The sequence below is a fragment of the Alosa alosa genome, unplaced genomic scaffold (genome assembly GCF_017589495.1).
Source record: "Alosa alosa isolate M-15738 ecotype Scorff River unplaced genomic scaffold, AALO_Geno_1.1 AALO_1.0_unplaced_18, whole genome shotgun sequence".
NCBI classification, from domain to species: Eukaryota; Metazoa; Chordata; class Actinopteri; order Clupeiformes; family Clupeidae; genus Alosa; species Alosa alosa.
In genome coordinates this window covers 8,708-25,815 of record NW_025962299.1, presented here as the reverse complement: position 1 = coordinate 25,815, position 17,108 = coordinate 8,708, and the positions used below count along the sequence as shown (strand labels likewise).

General features: G+C 39.5%; 1 protein-coding gene across 1 annotated transcript in view; it reads right to left on the bottom strand.

Moving 5' to 3' along the window:
• Positions 1-14,098, bottom strand: part of LOC125290171 (protein NLRC5-like) — a gene marked incomplete at both ends in the record, with an annotated part of 46,677 nt that extends 32,579 nt beyond the window's left edge. Inside the window, 8 exon segments of the mRNA XM_048237107.1 lie at positions 5,183-5,365; positions 5,564-5,737; positions 10,571-10,744; positions 11,293-11,466; positions 12,334-12,516; positions 12,694-12,867; positions 13,476-13,649; positions 13,916-14,098. Of these exon segments, the coding sequence (XP_048093064.1) occupies positions 5,183-5,365; positions 5,564-5,737; positions 10,571-10,744; positions 11,293-11,466; positions 12,334-12,516; positions 12,694-12,867; positions 13,476-13,649; positions 13,916-14,098 (1,419 nt within the window).
• Positions 14,099-17,108: the final 3,010 nt, after the last annotated feature.

Below are 17,108 nucleotides of genomic sequence, written 5' to 3'. Positions count from 1 at the left end.
GCACTGGTAATTCCCTGGAATTAGCTTTTTCTAAGTGCATGAAAATGCACTCTATTGTTATCCGAATTATTACAGTGCATGAAAATGCACTGTACTGTTATTCCAAGGCTTTTTTCTTCTTCTTCTTCTTCTTCTTCTTATTCTTCTTCTTCTAACGCGGTTAATGCAGCTTAAACCGTGTAGCATTAGAAACTTCATTCAAACTATGTTAATGTAGGTCTTACTTAGGACATGTGGGCTTTGTATTTTTCATCTTTGTAACTTTTATACTTTTTAAACTATTAATTAAAAACTAGTCAAAATTTCCCCATAGACTTAACATGGGCTGATGACATCACAATAGAGCCGTTAAGCAATTAGAATCCCATGGCAGGTGTTCAGGCCACCTGGACCAACTGCCAGTCTCAGGCTTTAAGCATACAAACTGGCCCTATTAAGACTACACATCCTGTTCAACTGCTTCCTCTGCCAAAAACTGTTTCAAAATAAAAGTCCTCACTACAATATTTCACTGTTAAACAATTTAACAATTTAAACTACTGAACTTTTTAACTGTTCAGCCATTGTAACTGTTACTTGTCATCAACTATGACTCCTACCCACTGTAGCTAGTTAGCTAAGTTAGCTAAGTAACATGGTTTAAGCATAGTTAGCATGCTAGCATGTTAACAGCTAGTTAGCATTTTTAGCAAAACTGCTAAAAATGATTAGTTAAGTTAGCTAAGTCACATGGTTAGCATAGTTAGCATGTTAGCATGCTAGTTAGCATTTTTAGCAAAACTGCTAAAAATGATTAGCTAAGTTAGCTAAGTCACATGGTTAGCATACTTAGCATTTTAATATTGTTAGCATGCTAGTTAGCATACTTGGTTAACATTATTATCTTTGTTAACATAGTTAGCATAACTGCTAGCAAACATTAGAGCCATTCAAGTGTCAGTTATCACAACTATCTACCTAAATAATTTAACCATTTAAACTATCCACTTATTTAACTGTTCAGTCATTCCAACTATATTAAACCTCATCTACCTAGCAACCAATATAGTTTGTTTTTACTCTGTATGATATTTTACATCATATTTTTACATTTTCATGCACTGTATTTCCTTCAGGAAATGCTTTTCTAGTTCTTAATATTATTACAGTGCATGAAAATGCACTGTACTGTTCTTCCTAGGCTTCTTATTCTTCCGCTAACGCATTTAATGCAGCTTCAACCGTTTAACGTAGAAACTTCATTCAAACTATGTTACGTAGGTCTTACTTGGGACATGGGTGCTATGTATTTTTCAGCTTTGTAACTTTTTATACTTTTTAAACTATTAATTAAAAACTAGTCAAAATTTCCCCATAGACTTAACATGGGCTGATGACATCACAATAGAGCCGTTAAGCAATTAGAATCCTATGGCAGGTGTTCAGGCCACCTGGACCAACTGCCAGTCTCAGGCTTTAAGCATACAAACTGGCCCTATTAAGACTACACATCCTGTTCAACTGCTTCCGCTGCCAAAACCTGTTTCAAAATAAAAGTCCTCACTATAATATTTTACTGTTAAACAATTTAAACTACTGAACTTTTTAACTGTTCAGCCATTATAACTGTTACTTGTCATCAACTATGACTCCTACCCACTGTAGCTAGTTAGCTAAGTAAAGATGGTTAGATAGTTAGCATGCTAGCATGTTAGTTAGCATTTTTAAAGCAAAACTACTAAACATGATTAGCTAAGTTAGCTAAGTCACATGGTTAGCATAGTTAGCATGCTAGCATGCTAGTTAGCATTTTTAGCAAAACTATTAAAAATGATTAGCTAAGTTAGCTAAGTAATATGGTTAGCATAGTTAGCATGTTAGTTAACATTTTTAGCAAAACTGCTAAAAATTATTAGCTAAGTAACATGGTTAGCATAGTTAGCATGCTAGTTAGCATAACTTTTAAAAATGATTAGCTAGGTTAGCTAAGTAACATGGTTAACATAGTTAGCATGTTAACATGCTAGTTAAAATAGTTAGCATACCTATTAAAAATGATTAGCTAAGTTAGCTAAGTCACATGGTAAGCATACTTAACATGTTAGCATAGACTATGCATGACTTAATGTGTGTGTGTGTGGGAGAGGGAGAGAGCGTGTCACCACCTCCACCATGCGAGCAGCATGGCCAAATCTGCCTCGCGCGGGCCGAGTGGAGAGAATTTGCGCAGCTCGGACTAGGCCTACTGTCATTCTCATTGGCGACTCCCCCACACTGCCACTCACGTTCCCCCTAACTGTCCTATGAGCACTTCGACCTCGTCCTAACATACCCAGTGGCATTAGACAAAGGCTCCACCACGTTACTGTTGCCGCGATTGTGGAGGCACACGCTCAGAAGACAGAAGCTAGCTTATGGACATTATGCTACCTCCAGCCTCGTTCGCCCACCACTAACACCCTGCTAACTTCCCGATGAACACCGTGAAACATTATTTCCACCAGTGACATTGGGCAAACGATTCAACGCTTGTGCTTGGTGTAAGCTAAACTATGGAGTAAACTCTCACTTTGTCCAGCTGCATCATTGCAAGGCAGGGGCGATCTGAAGCCTCTGAAGGCAGATATTCCCCTTCAGAATCAGGGTCCGCTAATAGAAGACCCAACACTTCATTTCAGGTAAACTTTTTGATGCCATTAGGCGATAATCTAATGCAAATACTGATCGTTGACAATATCGCTCTGACAAAGTGGCTCACACGCACACTAGCTCCGGTATTGTACGCATATTAACAAAAACAACAAAAAGAAAACAAATACTAACATTGTCTCTTGTCTTGTCTCGTCATCTCATTCCTGATCTGTGCCTTGCCGTGGCAAGTGAGCTTTTGAACTAAACAGGTCTTGTCTACTTGTGTTTGTGTGTCATCTGAATAATATATATGTGCCCCATACATGGAATCAGAGTGCCTACTGTATGTAGTAAATGGAAAATCTCTACAGCAAAGGGCTCACCGCTACACGCATTTGGTTTGTTTCTGCCATTTATTAGTAATGATTTACATAGTTTGTTTACTACTTAGTATTTACCTGAGCATTCAGTATTGTGCAATATAGCATACAGAAGGTGAGGGACATTTTGGGGAGAAAGAAGTGGTGCATTTTATCATTCAAACATGCGACTTTTCATGAAAATTCTATAATCCAAGATGGCCGCCACCATATGACGTCATAATATGCAAATTAGATATAAACATTTAATCCCTACATAAACTTTGGGTCATCCTTAATATTTCTCTAATTTACAGAAAGTCTCTATCTCTTATCACTTTTAAGATATAGCCTTTTGAAATGAAGATGTCAAAATCGAACGTTTCGAAAAAAAACCTCTGGCGCCTAAAGGGTTAAGACTCAGTTTATGATTATCAACAGCAACAACACACCCTTTGCCTACAAAGTGTTCTAAGCTGTTTACTTTAAACTGTTTGGCTATCAACTATCCTTAAACAGAAATTAATAAAACACAAAATGTTGCTTTGTTTGCAGTGAAATACTATAGGCTAGTATATTTAACTACCATTACAGATTTATGGTGCAACAACCTCACTTAAATATCTATGTTATTTTGAACAATTGTACACATTCCATGTTTTTGGTATAACTAACTTGTTTGCTTTCGTCTTTTAGGGACCAGACCAGACCAGTGATGACCGTGTATTACATTATGTGTGTGCCTGTCTGTGTGCACATCCTGCTAACCATACATCGCTGACATTAACACTAACATTAATTCCTAAAAACATGTGAACATATCTCAACATATCTACACATACCTTTGAACTATCTGAGATCTACACTGAGACATTCTGAGTATTATATTGTTGCAGGAGGACTATGCCGACAACTATATGAAGCATGCATACATTTGAATCATACCTGTGCTGTGACATCTGTGAAACTTAGCTGTGCTGTTAGACCTCTGTTTTTAGACCTGAGCTGTGCTGTGTGAAAATTAAGATTCTAACCTAAGTTCTGTCTAAAACTGATCATCTGAAGGGCTGAATCTTATTCTTCAGTCTATATCACCACCAAATGTGACCTATTACTATTACAAGTAACTGAGACCTCTAGCTCTTGCTGCCAGTTCAGAATTACCACTGATAAATAGATCTGTCTTAGGATAATATGATTGGCATTATCAAGTTCTGTAAGAATGCAAATTCAGTAGACATCTGGTTTCTCCCTAATCATTATTGGGTAACTTTAAAATTGGTTTCAACAACTGTGATTTTTTTTTTCACTTTAAGCTTACATTGGTTGATAAGTGTTCATACTGCTGTATTCTGCTGTATTAAAACAAAGAATGTTGATCAATATTGAATTAACAATTTATTTTTACTGTCATATACAGTACTCTAATCTAACCAAGTAAGTGGTTTTCAAGAATACTGTCTATGTAATCTGAATAATTATACTGTAAGTAATATAATGTTATAAACAGCAGTTTTTTTGCATTTACATGCAATGGTAATTCCCTGGAATTACATTTTCTAATTTATTTAGAGAGTGAATAAACTTGTGAAACAGAGAAGTATCGTCATGTAATCCATTGATTTCAACAATGTAACTGTATTCTAAATACCAACTATTTAACTTGTAACTGTAACGGATTACAGTTACTCATAATTTGTATTCTGAATATGTATCGCCGGTACATGTATTCCGTTACTCCCCAACACTGAGCATTCTGAAGCCCCGTTTCTTTTCTCCCACACCGTTGTGCACCATTGTGTGTTGAGGGAGGGGTGCGCTTTTCTCCCTCAAGATACTTTCTCCTCTGAAAATAAACTTGTACTCATAATAAAAGGCAATTGAAAATGTAGTGAAGTAACGAGTAGATTTCTTGCTCAAAAATGTACTTGAGTAAAAGGAATATGGAAAGTCCCAAAGTTCCTCGACCCATGTATGACCCATACTTCCTATTCTTGGGTCACACAAATTGTAAGAACTCACAATGTAGTCACTGACTCAATCCTAATCATGATATACAGCACTACAAGCCAAATGGGTAACATAAATTAGAAAATACTATAGTAAAAAGTATTTCATTTAAATGTACAAACTAACACATTTACTATGCTTATGATTCTTCTATTAAGCAGTTTTTACATTAGTCTTTGAGTTAAGATATAAAATGCTCTCACCTCAGAGTCTTCCGATTAGAATCTGAACCCTTAAGTAAATTATATAAATCAGTGAGCAACTTCACTCCTGATTCTCCAGGGTCATTCCCTCTCAGGTCCAGCTCAATCAGGTGTGAGTGGTTTGATTTCAGAGCTGAGGCCAGAGCAGCATATCCTTCTCCTGTTAAACTACAGTCTGACAGACTGAGGAAAGCAGAGATGTCAAAATGCATTCAATTCATAACAAATGGTAGCATATCATTTCATTACTGAGTGACCACCTCAGGAATGAGAGGGCCACCTATGTCAAATATATTGATACATAATTAGAGAGTAAATATGATAGGATGACCAATATCATATTGTTTAATACACTTCATACACTCTTTGTCTTTTACTTACAGTAGTCTCTCCAGTTTGCAATTTGGATTCTTCAGTAAATCAGTAATGTGCTTTACTCCTGAGTCTCCTAGTTTATTCCCACTCAGACTCAGCTCTACCAGGTGAGAGGGGTTTGATCTGAGTGCTGAAGTCAGAGCAGCACAGCCCGTATCTGTTATACTGCTGTTATCAAGCCTGTAGAGGGGAGAGAGAGCATCCATGATTGGCTCCATATGTATGCAAAAGTTCTCACTCTCTTTTTCTCTCTCGGCCCCTCTCTCTCTCTCTCTCTCACACACACACACACACACTGTAAACACATCACTCTCTCTCTGCATGCTGTATCCCAGGAGTCCAAAACATATCAGTCATCCCGAATGTATGATCAATATATGTATTTTTATTCTGTGCTAATATGGCAGACACTGAAAGGACATCTTTAATCTGCTATGTTATTTAGTATTGCACGGTGTATCGATACTAGAAAGGTATCACGATGCCTTCACGCAAAAAACGATACGATTTCCGACGTTTTTAGAATCGATACTTTATTAAAATAATAACGTTCTGTGTCTGTGTGGACTGCTCCCACTCTCCATGCTCCTTGCACGCATCTAGGCAAGTGGGCGTGTCAAGCAGGCATCTCTGAGTGAGTGAGTGAGTGCGCAGCCAATGTCAGCATAGTTCTTTGCAGACAGTACTTGGCTTGTGGATAAAACCAAAGGTGAAGTGAAATCTGGAACTATTTTGGATACATCGCGGATAGTGAAGGCAAGCCATCAGGTACACAGAGGCCCTTTTGTAAAATATGTTTCAAAGTCATTCAAAAGCAGTAGGCTACGCATAGAACTTGGCTAAGCACCTCGCAGACATATCCCAACATTTTTTAAAAGTTCGACAGGTTAACGAATAGGCTATAGAAAACACCACTACATGATTAGTGCCAAGTTCATCTCTTCAGTTTTAGTCTAGTCTAACGAAACGAGTATGGTTTTCTGGGATAAAGCGAACCTTCCTTCATCAGTGAATTTTGACGAGGCATAACGACTCATCATAGTGTGCCAACGTGATGAAAACGCAATGTTCACGCTAGTATAACATTACCATAACTCAGGGCCGGTTCTCCCTATACGCACACTACGCAAGATAGATAGATAGATAGATAGATATATAGATAGATATAGATAGATACTTTATTGATCCCCAGGGGAAATTCAAGGTCTCAGCAGCATACAGACAACACAAACACATTCTTTAACAGCAGAAAGAGTAATTAAAGAAATTAAAGTGAAGTGATGCACTCCAGTTCAGCTCCCACTACAGAGCCAGCTTTCCTTACCAGCCTGTCAATTCGCCCCGCATCCTTCTTCCTTGTGCTTCCTCCCCAACATACTACTGCATAGAAGAGGATGCTGGCAACAACAGACTGGTAGAACATCCTGAGGAGCTTGCTGCACACATTGAAGGACCGCAGCCTCCTCAGGAAGTACAGCCTGCTCTGCCCTTTTTTTGTAGAGTGCATCAGTGTTGGCTGACCAGTCCAGTTTATTGTCCAGGTGGAGACCCAGATACTTGTAGGTGCTAACCACCTCCACATTGACCCCATAAATGAAGACTGGTAGCAGAGCGGGCTTAGACCTGCGGAAATCCACCACCATCTTCTTGGTCTTTGAAGTGTTTAGTTGAAGGTGATTGAGTTTGCACCACTGCACAAAGTCCCCCACCAGGCTCCTGTACTCCTCCTCTTGCTCGTCCCTGATACACCCCACAATTGCAGTATCATCAGAAAACTTCTGCATGTGGCATGACTCGGTGTTGTAGCAGAAGTCAGATGTGTACAGGGTGAACAGGACTGGAGAGAGCACAGTTCCCTGTGGCGCTCCGGTGCTGCTGATCACAGTGTCAGAGAGGCAGTTCTTCAGACTGTGGTCGCTCGGTCAGGTAATCTGTAATCCAGGTTACCAGGTGAGCGTCCACACCCATCTGCAAGAGCTTGTCTCCCAGTCTGAGGGGTTGGATGGTGTTAAAAGCACTTGAGAAATCAAAGTACATGATTCTCACAGCACTTTTCCCCTTGTCTAGGTGAGAATGTGTCCTGTGTAAAAGATAAGTGATGGCATCGCCCACTTCCCACTTTCTCCTGGTATGCAAACTGTAACGGGTCTAGTGCATGGCGCATCTGGGGTCTGAGCATACCTAAGACCAGTCGCTCCATTGTTTTCATCACATGTGATGTTAGAGAGACAGGCCTGAAGTCATTAAGCTCGCTGGGGTGTGGTTTCTTGGGGACGGGGGTGAGACATGATGTCTTCCACAGTGTTGGAACTTGTCCGAGACGTAGACTCCAGTTGAAGATGTGCTTCAGTGGCTCCCCCAGTTCAGCAGCACAGGCCTTGAGCAGCCTTGGACACAGTCTGTCAGGCCCGGCTGCCTTACGAGGATGAAGTTTTTTTAAAAGATAACTTACTTGATGAGCTGTAATGATGGGGGGGATGAGGGGAGTGGAGGGTGAGGAGGAGGGGTGCTTCTGAGAGGGTTGTCGTTTGGCTAGAGACTGATGGCCGTTGGCTGAAGCCATTGTTGCCGCACTACACGTGGTCACCATGTGGGGGAGAGGTGCGATAGCCTGATCAGCAGTGATGACGGAGGGGTGGAGGTGGGGCAGCATCTGGGGTCTGTGTGTCTGATGGCTGTTGACTGAGGTCGTTGTCACCTCGTTGTTCGTGGTCGCCATGTGGGGGAGGGGTGCAATATCCAGTGATGGTGGGGGTGAGTGTTGCACTGGTAATGAGGTGGGGTGGGGGCTGGGGATGGGCAATCCAACCTGTTGTAAAAGTGGTTCAGCTGGTTTGCCCTGTCCAGGTCTCCCTCCACAGAGCTGCTGCTCTTCTTAAGGCCAGTGATAGATTTCATACAGTCCCACACCTCCTTCATGTTGTTATCTTGCAGCTTCTGTTCAATCTTCCTTCTGTAGTCCTCCTTAGCCTCTTTCAGCTTATTTTTGAGTTCCCCCTGTACTCGCCTCAGCTCTGCCATGTCCCCCTCCTTAAACGCCATCTTTTTCCTATTGAGAAGGGTCTTGACATTACTGGTTATCCAAGGCTTGTTATTTGGATAGCAGCGTACAGTCCTTGTGGGAACAACAATGTCCATACAGAAGTTCAGATAGTCAGTAGTGCAATGTGTGACCTCCTCTAAGTCCTCTCCATTCAGTAGCACACTCCAGTCAGTGGACTCAAAGCAGTCTCTCAAAGCCTCATCCGCTTCCGGTGTCCACTTCCTGAAGGTGCGCGTGGCTACTGGTAGACTCTGAACTTTTGGCTTGTACATTGGCTGAAGAAGAATGAGGTTATGGTCCGACTTCCCCAGTGGGGGAAGGGGGGTGGCACTGTAAGCATCCCTCACGTTTGCATACATGAGGTCTATTGTCCTGTTTTTCCTAGTTGGGCAGTCAACAAACTGGTAAAAGTTTGTGAGGGTGGAATCTAGTGTAATGTGGTTGAAGTCACCAGAGATTGCAAAGAAGGCATCACTGTGCTGATTTTGGAGCCTAGCGACTGTAGAGTGAATGACGTCACACGCTGTGTCCGGGAGGGCTTGAGGCGAACGTGAGACACAAACAACAATGGCGTCGAGAACTCCCCCGGCATGTAGTATGGTGGTAGACTGACCGCTAGTAACTCCACATCCTTACAGCATACAGTCTCCTTCACTGTAACATGTCCGGGATTGCACCATCTGTTGTTTATGTACAGCACCAGTCCGCCTCCCTTCTTTTTGCCAAAAAGTTTATTGTCTCTGTCCAAACGAGCTACAATGAAGCCGGGCAGCTCAACGTTAGCTGGGAAGATATGGCTTGTTAGCCACGTCTCCGTAAAGCATAGCAAACTACAATCCCTGTACAGCTTCTGATTTCTTACCAGGGCAGCCAGTTCGTCAGTCTTGTTGGCCAGTGAGTTCACGTTTCCCATAACCATCGAGGGAACTGAGGGCTTGTGTTGCCACTTCTTCTCCCGACGCCTAGTCCTCACTTTAACTCCCGCTCTGGACCCCCGAAAGCACCACAGCTCCTCCGGGATGTTTACGTGAACCCTACCAGCATTCCGTCGTATTGCAAGCAGCTGATTCCTTGTGTACACAAGTTTGTTGCCGCTGGTGCATTGTAATAGATCCATAATATCCATAGGATAGAATAAAACACTCCTCAAAGTGCGTAATCCAAAAAAGTTGTGAAGTAAAAAAAGTAAAAGGTAAACAAAAGACGGTAAGAAAACCAGAAAGACAAGGAGCTACCTCGACAGGCTGAGTCTCTTGTCGTCGCAATATTGAAGCGCTGGCCAAGACCTATGTTTAAGCACCCAAAAAATCGGACTGACAGAATAATTTGGCTGGGCCAAATAATTTCGGTGGTGGGCCAGCTGGTGTAAAATTAAAAAATCTTTGGCACCACGTGATTCATGCAATTAAAATAAATTAACACGTTATGCTTAGTCGCATCACAATCAACGTGTTAACGCTGACAGCACTCATCTCAATCCTCAATCCTCTTCAGATCCTCATCTGAATCATCTCATGGTAGTGTAGCGGTTAAGGAGCTGTGCTAGCGTGCAGTAGCATGAAAGTTGTCGGTTCAATTCCCAGCTTCCACCATTGTGCCCTTGAGCACTTAACCCCAAATTGCTCCAGGGACAATGTAATCCCTTGTAATATAGTTGACATCTGTAAGTCGCTTTGGCTAAAAAATGCGTCGGCCAAATGTAATGTAATGTAATCTCAATATACTGCTGATTGTAAATCAAATGAATATTTGATTACTGTTATTGAGGGTTGAAATTATGTAATCTGAAAAACACCAATATGGATATACTGCATGTGTATTCATTATTATCAAATGGTCTCATTTTAAATGAATGAAACATTCTCTCTATGTTCTGTAGCAACTCAATTTTACAAGAATTAATATTAAAATCAAATTGCAGATGCATAATATTGGTTATCTTATTCCTATTTTCTGCCATAATTACTCACTCCAGTTTCTCTAATTTACACTCTGGTTTCTCCAATAGAGCAGAGATGTGCTTCACTCCTGAGTCTCCTAGTTCATTCCCACTCAGATTCAGCTGTATCAGGTGTGAGGGGTTTGATCTCAGAGCTGAAGTCAGAGCAGCACAGCCTTCTTCTGTTACACTGCTGCTATTAAGCCTGGAGAGAGAAGAAAGAGGGGAGAGTTTCAGAGAACTCAACAACATAATGCCTCCGTCCACAGCTAACACCCATGCAGAGGCAAAAACAGCCTGTCAAAACAGCCAAATTCACACTCTGGTATATCAGATGCTCATATAAGTAGATATGTGTGCTTGAACCAGAACAGACTACCTTATCCCCAGCATTGACATAGACATTAGACTTAAATAAAAAATCCTAATTAATTTACACAATTCAGACTTAATCAAGATAGAATGTTTCACTGAGACTAATTCTATGTTCACTGAAAACTTAATATATTGCAATAGTTCACCCATAAACTAAAAACATTGAATTAGTGAAGAGAAAAGGTAAGGTTTTTGGTTCATCTTGAAAATCAATTGAACAATTTTCTGTTGTTTACTGCATATACTGTAAGGTATACATGGCCAGAAAAAAACTAAATAATTAAGAACTTTTCAGTCTGTTTGACAAACCCATTATTACTTATTTTGTGTTAAAAGAACGTGTAGATTTGTAAATGGATTGAAAGTGGGGAGACTAACTTAAGCTTCTTCAGTTTGCAATGCGAGTCCTCCAGCAGGGCAGAGAACTGCTTCACTCCTGAGTTTCCTGGTTTCTTCTCACTCAGATCCAGCTCTGTCAGGAGTAACGGGTTTTTATCTAGAACTGAAATCAGATATGCAAAGGCTTTCTCTGCAGCATCAGTCTTCAACAACCTGTAGACAAAGGATGAGTACATATATGTCAATCATTCATTAACTGTCTACTATCACAATATTCCTAAATATTTGAGAATCAAATCAGGCAAGACATTAAAGAATACATCTTATACCTACAACCCAATATAATTGGATTAACTTATCTCTTTTGACAAGCATATTTTGCTAAATTTTAATCAAATCAATTAATCATTTTGTCAATTTTTTAATTTTTTTAGTAATTTAAGTATATAGTTCGCATTCTCTCACTTCAGAGTCAGAAGTTGTACATTATTCATTTAGCTCATCACTTATATACCATAAGGGTACGTTCAGACTTAGCGTCTTTTTCTGACACAAGAAGTTGTGCAGACCGCTTTTTCAGTTTGAAAAAAAAAGCTGCCATCGTATTGTTCCAAAAAGCAGCCGGAAGCGTCTTTTTGCGATAGACAAAGTGAGTAACGTTACGTGTGGGTACAAAATGTTGTAGAAGAGAAAACTCACGTTAGCTATTGCTTTTGGTATGTTATGGTAAAGTTGTGAAGTCAAACAATTCCCTATGCCTCAGACACTAAAACGAGTCTCTCGACCGGTGTTCTGTCACCTTCTCCATTTTTTACTTGGTTGTCATGGGAAACCACAGGTCTCAGTAATCTGCTTGTGATTGGTCATCTGTAAAAAAGACAGCATGACGTATGGCGTTTTTCCGCTAGAAGTTTAACCTTTCTCGACTTCTGAGCTGCAGAAAAAGACGGTTGCAGTCGCGTTTTAAAAGAAGCCGACGACTTTTTTGAAAACACGGTCTACTCCATAGGGTTATAATGTAAAACGGACACCGGCAGCTGAGAAAAAGACGCTTAGTCTGAATGTACCCTAAGATCTCACCTCAGGGTCTGAAGTTTAAAGTTTGGATCATTAATTAAATTATAGAAGTCAGTGAGAAGCTCCACTCCAGATTTTCCAGGGTCGTTTCCTCTCAGGTCCAGTTCTACCAGGTGTGAGGGGTTTGATTTCAGAGCTGATGTCAGAGCAGCATATCCTTCTCCTGTTACATTACAATCTGAGAGTCTTGGAAAAGGGGATAAAACATGTATTATATGATAAAATCAAGTTATATTAAATTATAATTAAATAATAATAATATTAAATCAATATTATATCAATAATATTAAGTCAATACTAAAATCAAACTGCATATGTATAGTACTATTTATATAATTCCTATTTTCTGCCATAATTACTCACTCCAGTTTCTGTAATTTACACTCTGGTTTCTCCAATAGCGCAGAGATGTGCTTCACTCCTGAGTCTCCTAGATTATTCCCACTCAGATTCAGCTCTATTAGGTGTGAGGGGTTTGATCTCAGAGCTGAAGTCAGAGCAGCACAGCCTTCTTCTGTTACACTGCTGCCATTAAGCCTGGAGAGAGAAGAAAGAGGGGAGAGTTTCAGAGAACTCAACAACATAATGCCTCCGTCCACAGCTAACACCCATGCAGAGGCAAAAACAGCCTGTCAAAACAGCCAAATTCATAGTCTGGTATATCAGATGCTCATATAACTAGGTATGTGTGCTTGAACAAGAACAGACTACCTTGTCGCCAGTGTTGACATAGACACTATTTTTTTTTTTTTTAAATCCTAATTCATGTACACAATCCAACAATCCAAACTTAACCAAGACAGAATAACAGTGTTTCACTGAGACTAATTCCATGTGCATTTAAAACTAAATATATTGTAATATTTCACCCACATGTGAATCATTTATCAATACTTCCTAAACTAAAAATATTGAATTAGTGAAGAAAAATCGTAAAGTTTTGGTTCATCTTAAAAATCAAATTGAACACTAGCACTTCATGTGGTGTTTTGTGTTGGTTACTGCATATATTTGTAAGGTACACATGGCCAGAAAAAAATAAAACAATTAAGAACACTTCAGTCTGTCCGACAAACACATTATAACTTATTTTGTGTTAAAAGAACATGTAGATTTGTGAACGGATGGAAAGTCGGAAAACTAACTTAAGTTTCTTCAGTTTGCAGTGTGAATCCTCCAGTAGAGCACAGAACTGCTTCACTCCTGAGTCTCCTGGTTTCTCCCTACTCAGATCCAGCTCTGTCAGGAGTAACGGGTTTCTACCTACAACTTTAGTCAGATAATTATAGGCTTCCTCTGCAGCATCAGTCTTCAACAACCTGTAGACAAAGGAGGAGGACATTTATGTTAGTAATCATTCATTAACTGTCTACTATGACAATATTCCTAAATATTTGAGAATGAAATTATACATATTTTACCTACAACCCAATATAATTGAATTTACTAGAATTTACATTTAAATGTATCTCTTTTGACTAGCTTCTTCTTTTTTTAAACTGTTCTTCACAATCTCTCACCACAGAGTCGTAAAGTTGTAAATTATTCATTTAGTTCACCATTTACATAAACCATAGTATCTCACCTCAAGGTCTGAAGTTTAAAGTTCGGATCATTAATTAAATTATAGAAGTCAGTGAGCAGGTCCACTCCTGATTCTCCAGGGTCATTTCCTCTCAGGTCCAGCTCTACCAGGTGTGAGTGGTTTGATTTCAGAGCTGAGGCCAGAGCAGCATATCCATCTCCTGTTACACTACACTCTGAGAGTCTGGGGAAAGGGGACAGAACAAGGGTGTAGGTTTGGTCTCAGCTTTGGTGTGGACACATCCCCTACTCTAGTTGTCACAATACCAAAATGATTGTTTCAATACTGATATCAAGTGAAGAAACTCGATTTCAATACTTTTGCCATTTTTAAAATTTGGTTTGATTTGGGGGCCCCCACCACCTTGACGCCATCAGTAATATTGAATATTGTGTGATCATACACATCAATGGCAATCCTAGACTTTGATTGACCCTCCACACACACACACACACACACACACACACACACAGAAAGTAATGGCTTATCTCATAGGTTTCTATTTCATATTTTGGAATTCATATAAACGTTATATATGTTGTTAATAATGTAATGCATATTTACTAACAGCTAAAATATTTAGTAATTTGAATGCATCATATTGATATTTAAATGATTAGGTTACACTTGTCTTTAATGTCATCACATTGTGATGTGTATGTCTAATTGAGTGCCTGCCACTTTAAGAAGAATGTGAACGTAATTAGCTTTTAGTCTCACGGTTTTAGGTTAGTGGATATAATTGTGCATAGTGCAAGGATATGTGGATTCAATTCATCATGTTTTCTATGTCATTAGATAAAATAAAAAGTCAAAGAACATCTTTCTGAGATTACAGAGGAGATAAGTGTCTCACAATGTTCATTCATGAATTTATGAGTATGGAAATGCACCATAGTTTTTTTTTGCATTGTGCTGTGCAGGCTACATTCACAAATACATTAACCTACATAAACAGAATACAGAAACAGGAAAATGTCTCGGATGCATTGTTTATTGTGACTGCAAAATTTTAACTTGAGGTAGCCTAATTAACAGTCAGTGACATGGAAACTCTATGCAACTTATATTTTGTCGTGTTGTGCTATGTGCGACTGTCTGTGCTGCACACTAATCAACATGACTCCTAACCTTAGTTGAAAGATTACAGAAGTTAGGTTTAGCTGTGAAAATATCCTGGATATACAATCAACAGTTAATGCTATTTTTCACAGTAGAATCCGCATTTGAAAGCCTGGTCATGTTAGGCTACCAGTTCTAGTTGCCAGTTTGTGTGGCTAGTTATTTTGCCTACTTGCCTAGGTGGTGTTTAGACGACAACATAAACGGTGATATTTTTCTGCGTTTGACCCTGTCATTTAGGCGCAAACGGAGGTTTTTAAAAACTCCGGGTTGATCTTTTTTTTGGGGGAAAACTCTGTTTGCTTGTTGAATAAATAGATACAAATGGAGATTTATGTGATGAGGCAGAGATTTTTTTAGGCAGCCGACATCACAGTTGCCTATGCACAAACTTGCATCTGCAACCTATGTTTACACTTCACTATGGTGATTATGGATGCATTCAGAGTAGCAGTCGCATTTATGTTGGTGCAAACCCTTTTTGTCTGTTGGTATTTGCAAATACAGTTCACAGGTTCAAATGAGAAAGAGGAAGTGATTTGTTGCTGTTGTTGCTATTTTCGGGATTCTGATTGGCGTGGGCTTGAGCTTCTCATTACACTACCACATACAGGTTTGGCATGCTCTTGACGGCATATATCCGGCTTAGTGTAAACAAAAACTTTTCTGAAAACTGACAGGTGTGCACGATGTTATTTTTGAAAACGGAGAGGGTGAAATGTCCGTTTATGAAAATAACCGGCCACGTGTAAACGTAGCATTAGACTCTGCATAATGAAAAAGCTTTGTATGCCCCTTTTTTGGTGGCATAGCTGGCTAAGCACAAAAAGGGGCAAAATGTACATGCTGAAGGGCAAAAGGAATATTAAAATGTTTTACACTGGCCTTTTTTGGGTTATGTATTGGTAGGCAGCCCTAATAACTTGTCTGTCAGTGCCACCGCAAAGTGAAGTATGCTTTGACACTCTTGTGCGTGTCAGATAACCCCCTTTTGGTTTCAGCCAATCAAATGACAGTGTTTTTTTTACTGTCGTCCTGGCCGTCGGAATCAGTCCAAATAGCACAAAGAAGTTTGCTAAAATATTGGTTGGGACTAGTATCTAGCGTCCCCACCTAAACCTACGCCCATGGGACAGAATATATATATATACTTATATACATGTATATAAGTTTTGAAACATCTACTCTTTTATAGCTTTTACTATTGTTACATTGTAGAGCAAAACTATGAATTAACAGATGTATGATAAGGGTAATGCAGTACACAAAAAAGAGTAAACAACAGATCTTCAACTTTTGCTATGATTACAGCATTTCATATTCTTGGCATTCCCTCAACCACCTTAACGTTAGACACTGTAAATGGTTTTCTAACAGTCCTGAAGGAGTTCCCATACATGTTGTACGGGAACTTTTTTCCTTACTACATAACACCTAAAAGAGTAGGTATTTTAAAACTTCTGTCCAGTAGCGTGTGTGTGTGTGTGTGTGTATTAGGGCTGTCAAACAATTAATTATTTATTAATTGTGATGAATCGCTGAATTTCTATAGTTAATCGCAATTTATCTCATATTTTATCACATGATTAAAATTCTATTATTTTGCATTTCAGAACTTTCCAGAATTCCATATTTAGCCTGGATACCTGACTTCGCAAAGAGTCTGGCCTAGATCTATTGGCAAACGTTTATTTCTTGGTTGGTGGACGCTTGTCTAAAGTTTGAAATCATTGAAGTTCAATCACTAACGTTTGGTAATGACGTATGTTAACCACGGGGGACACAACAATAACGATAGGTTTGCAACTTAAACGTAATCGCTCTCAGGAACGCCCTTTGTTCGCTGGTTGGTTCGGAGACAAGTTGCCGATGTAAACGAAATGAAGAACTATTCCAGACTGAGTACTGTAGGGAAATGTAAATGAGCGGAAGTACGTACACAGGCGGAGGTCAGGCTATTCCATATTAACAATGTAAAGCAATTGTTAGTGTATCTTGTTACAGTTACTTTATAAACTAACTTTAAGACATGATAATAATTGATAATTTCAAATCAAATGTCATTGATGTG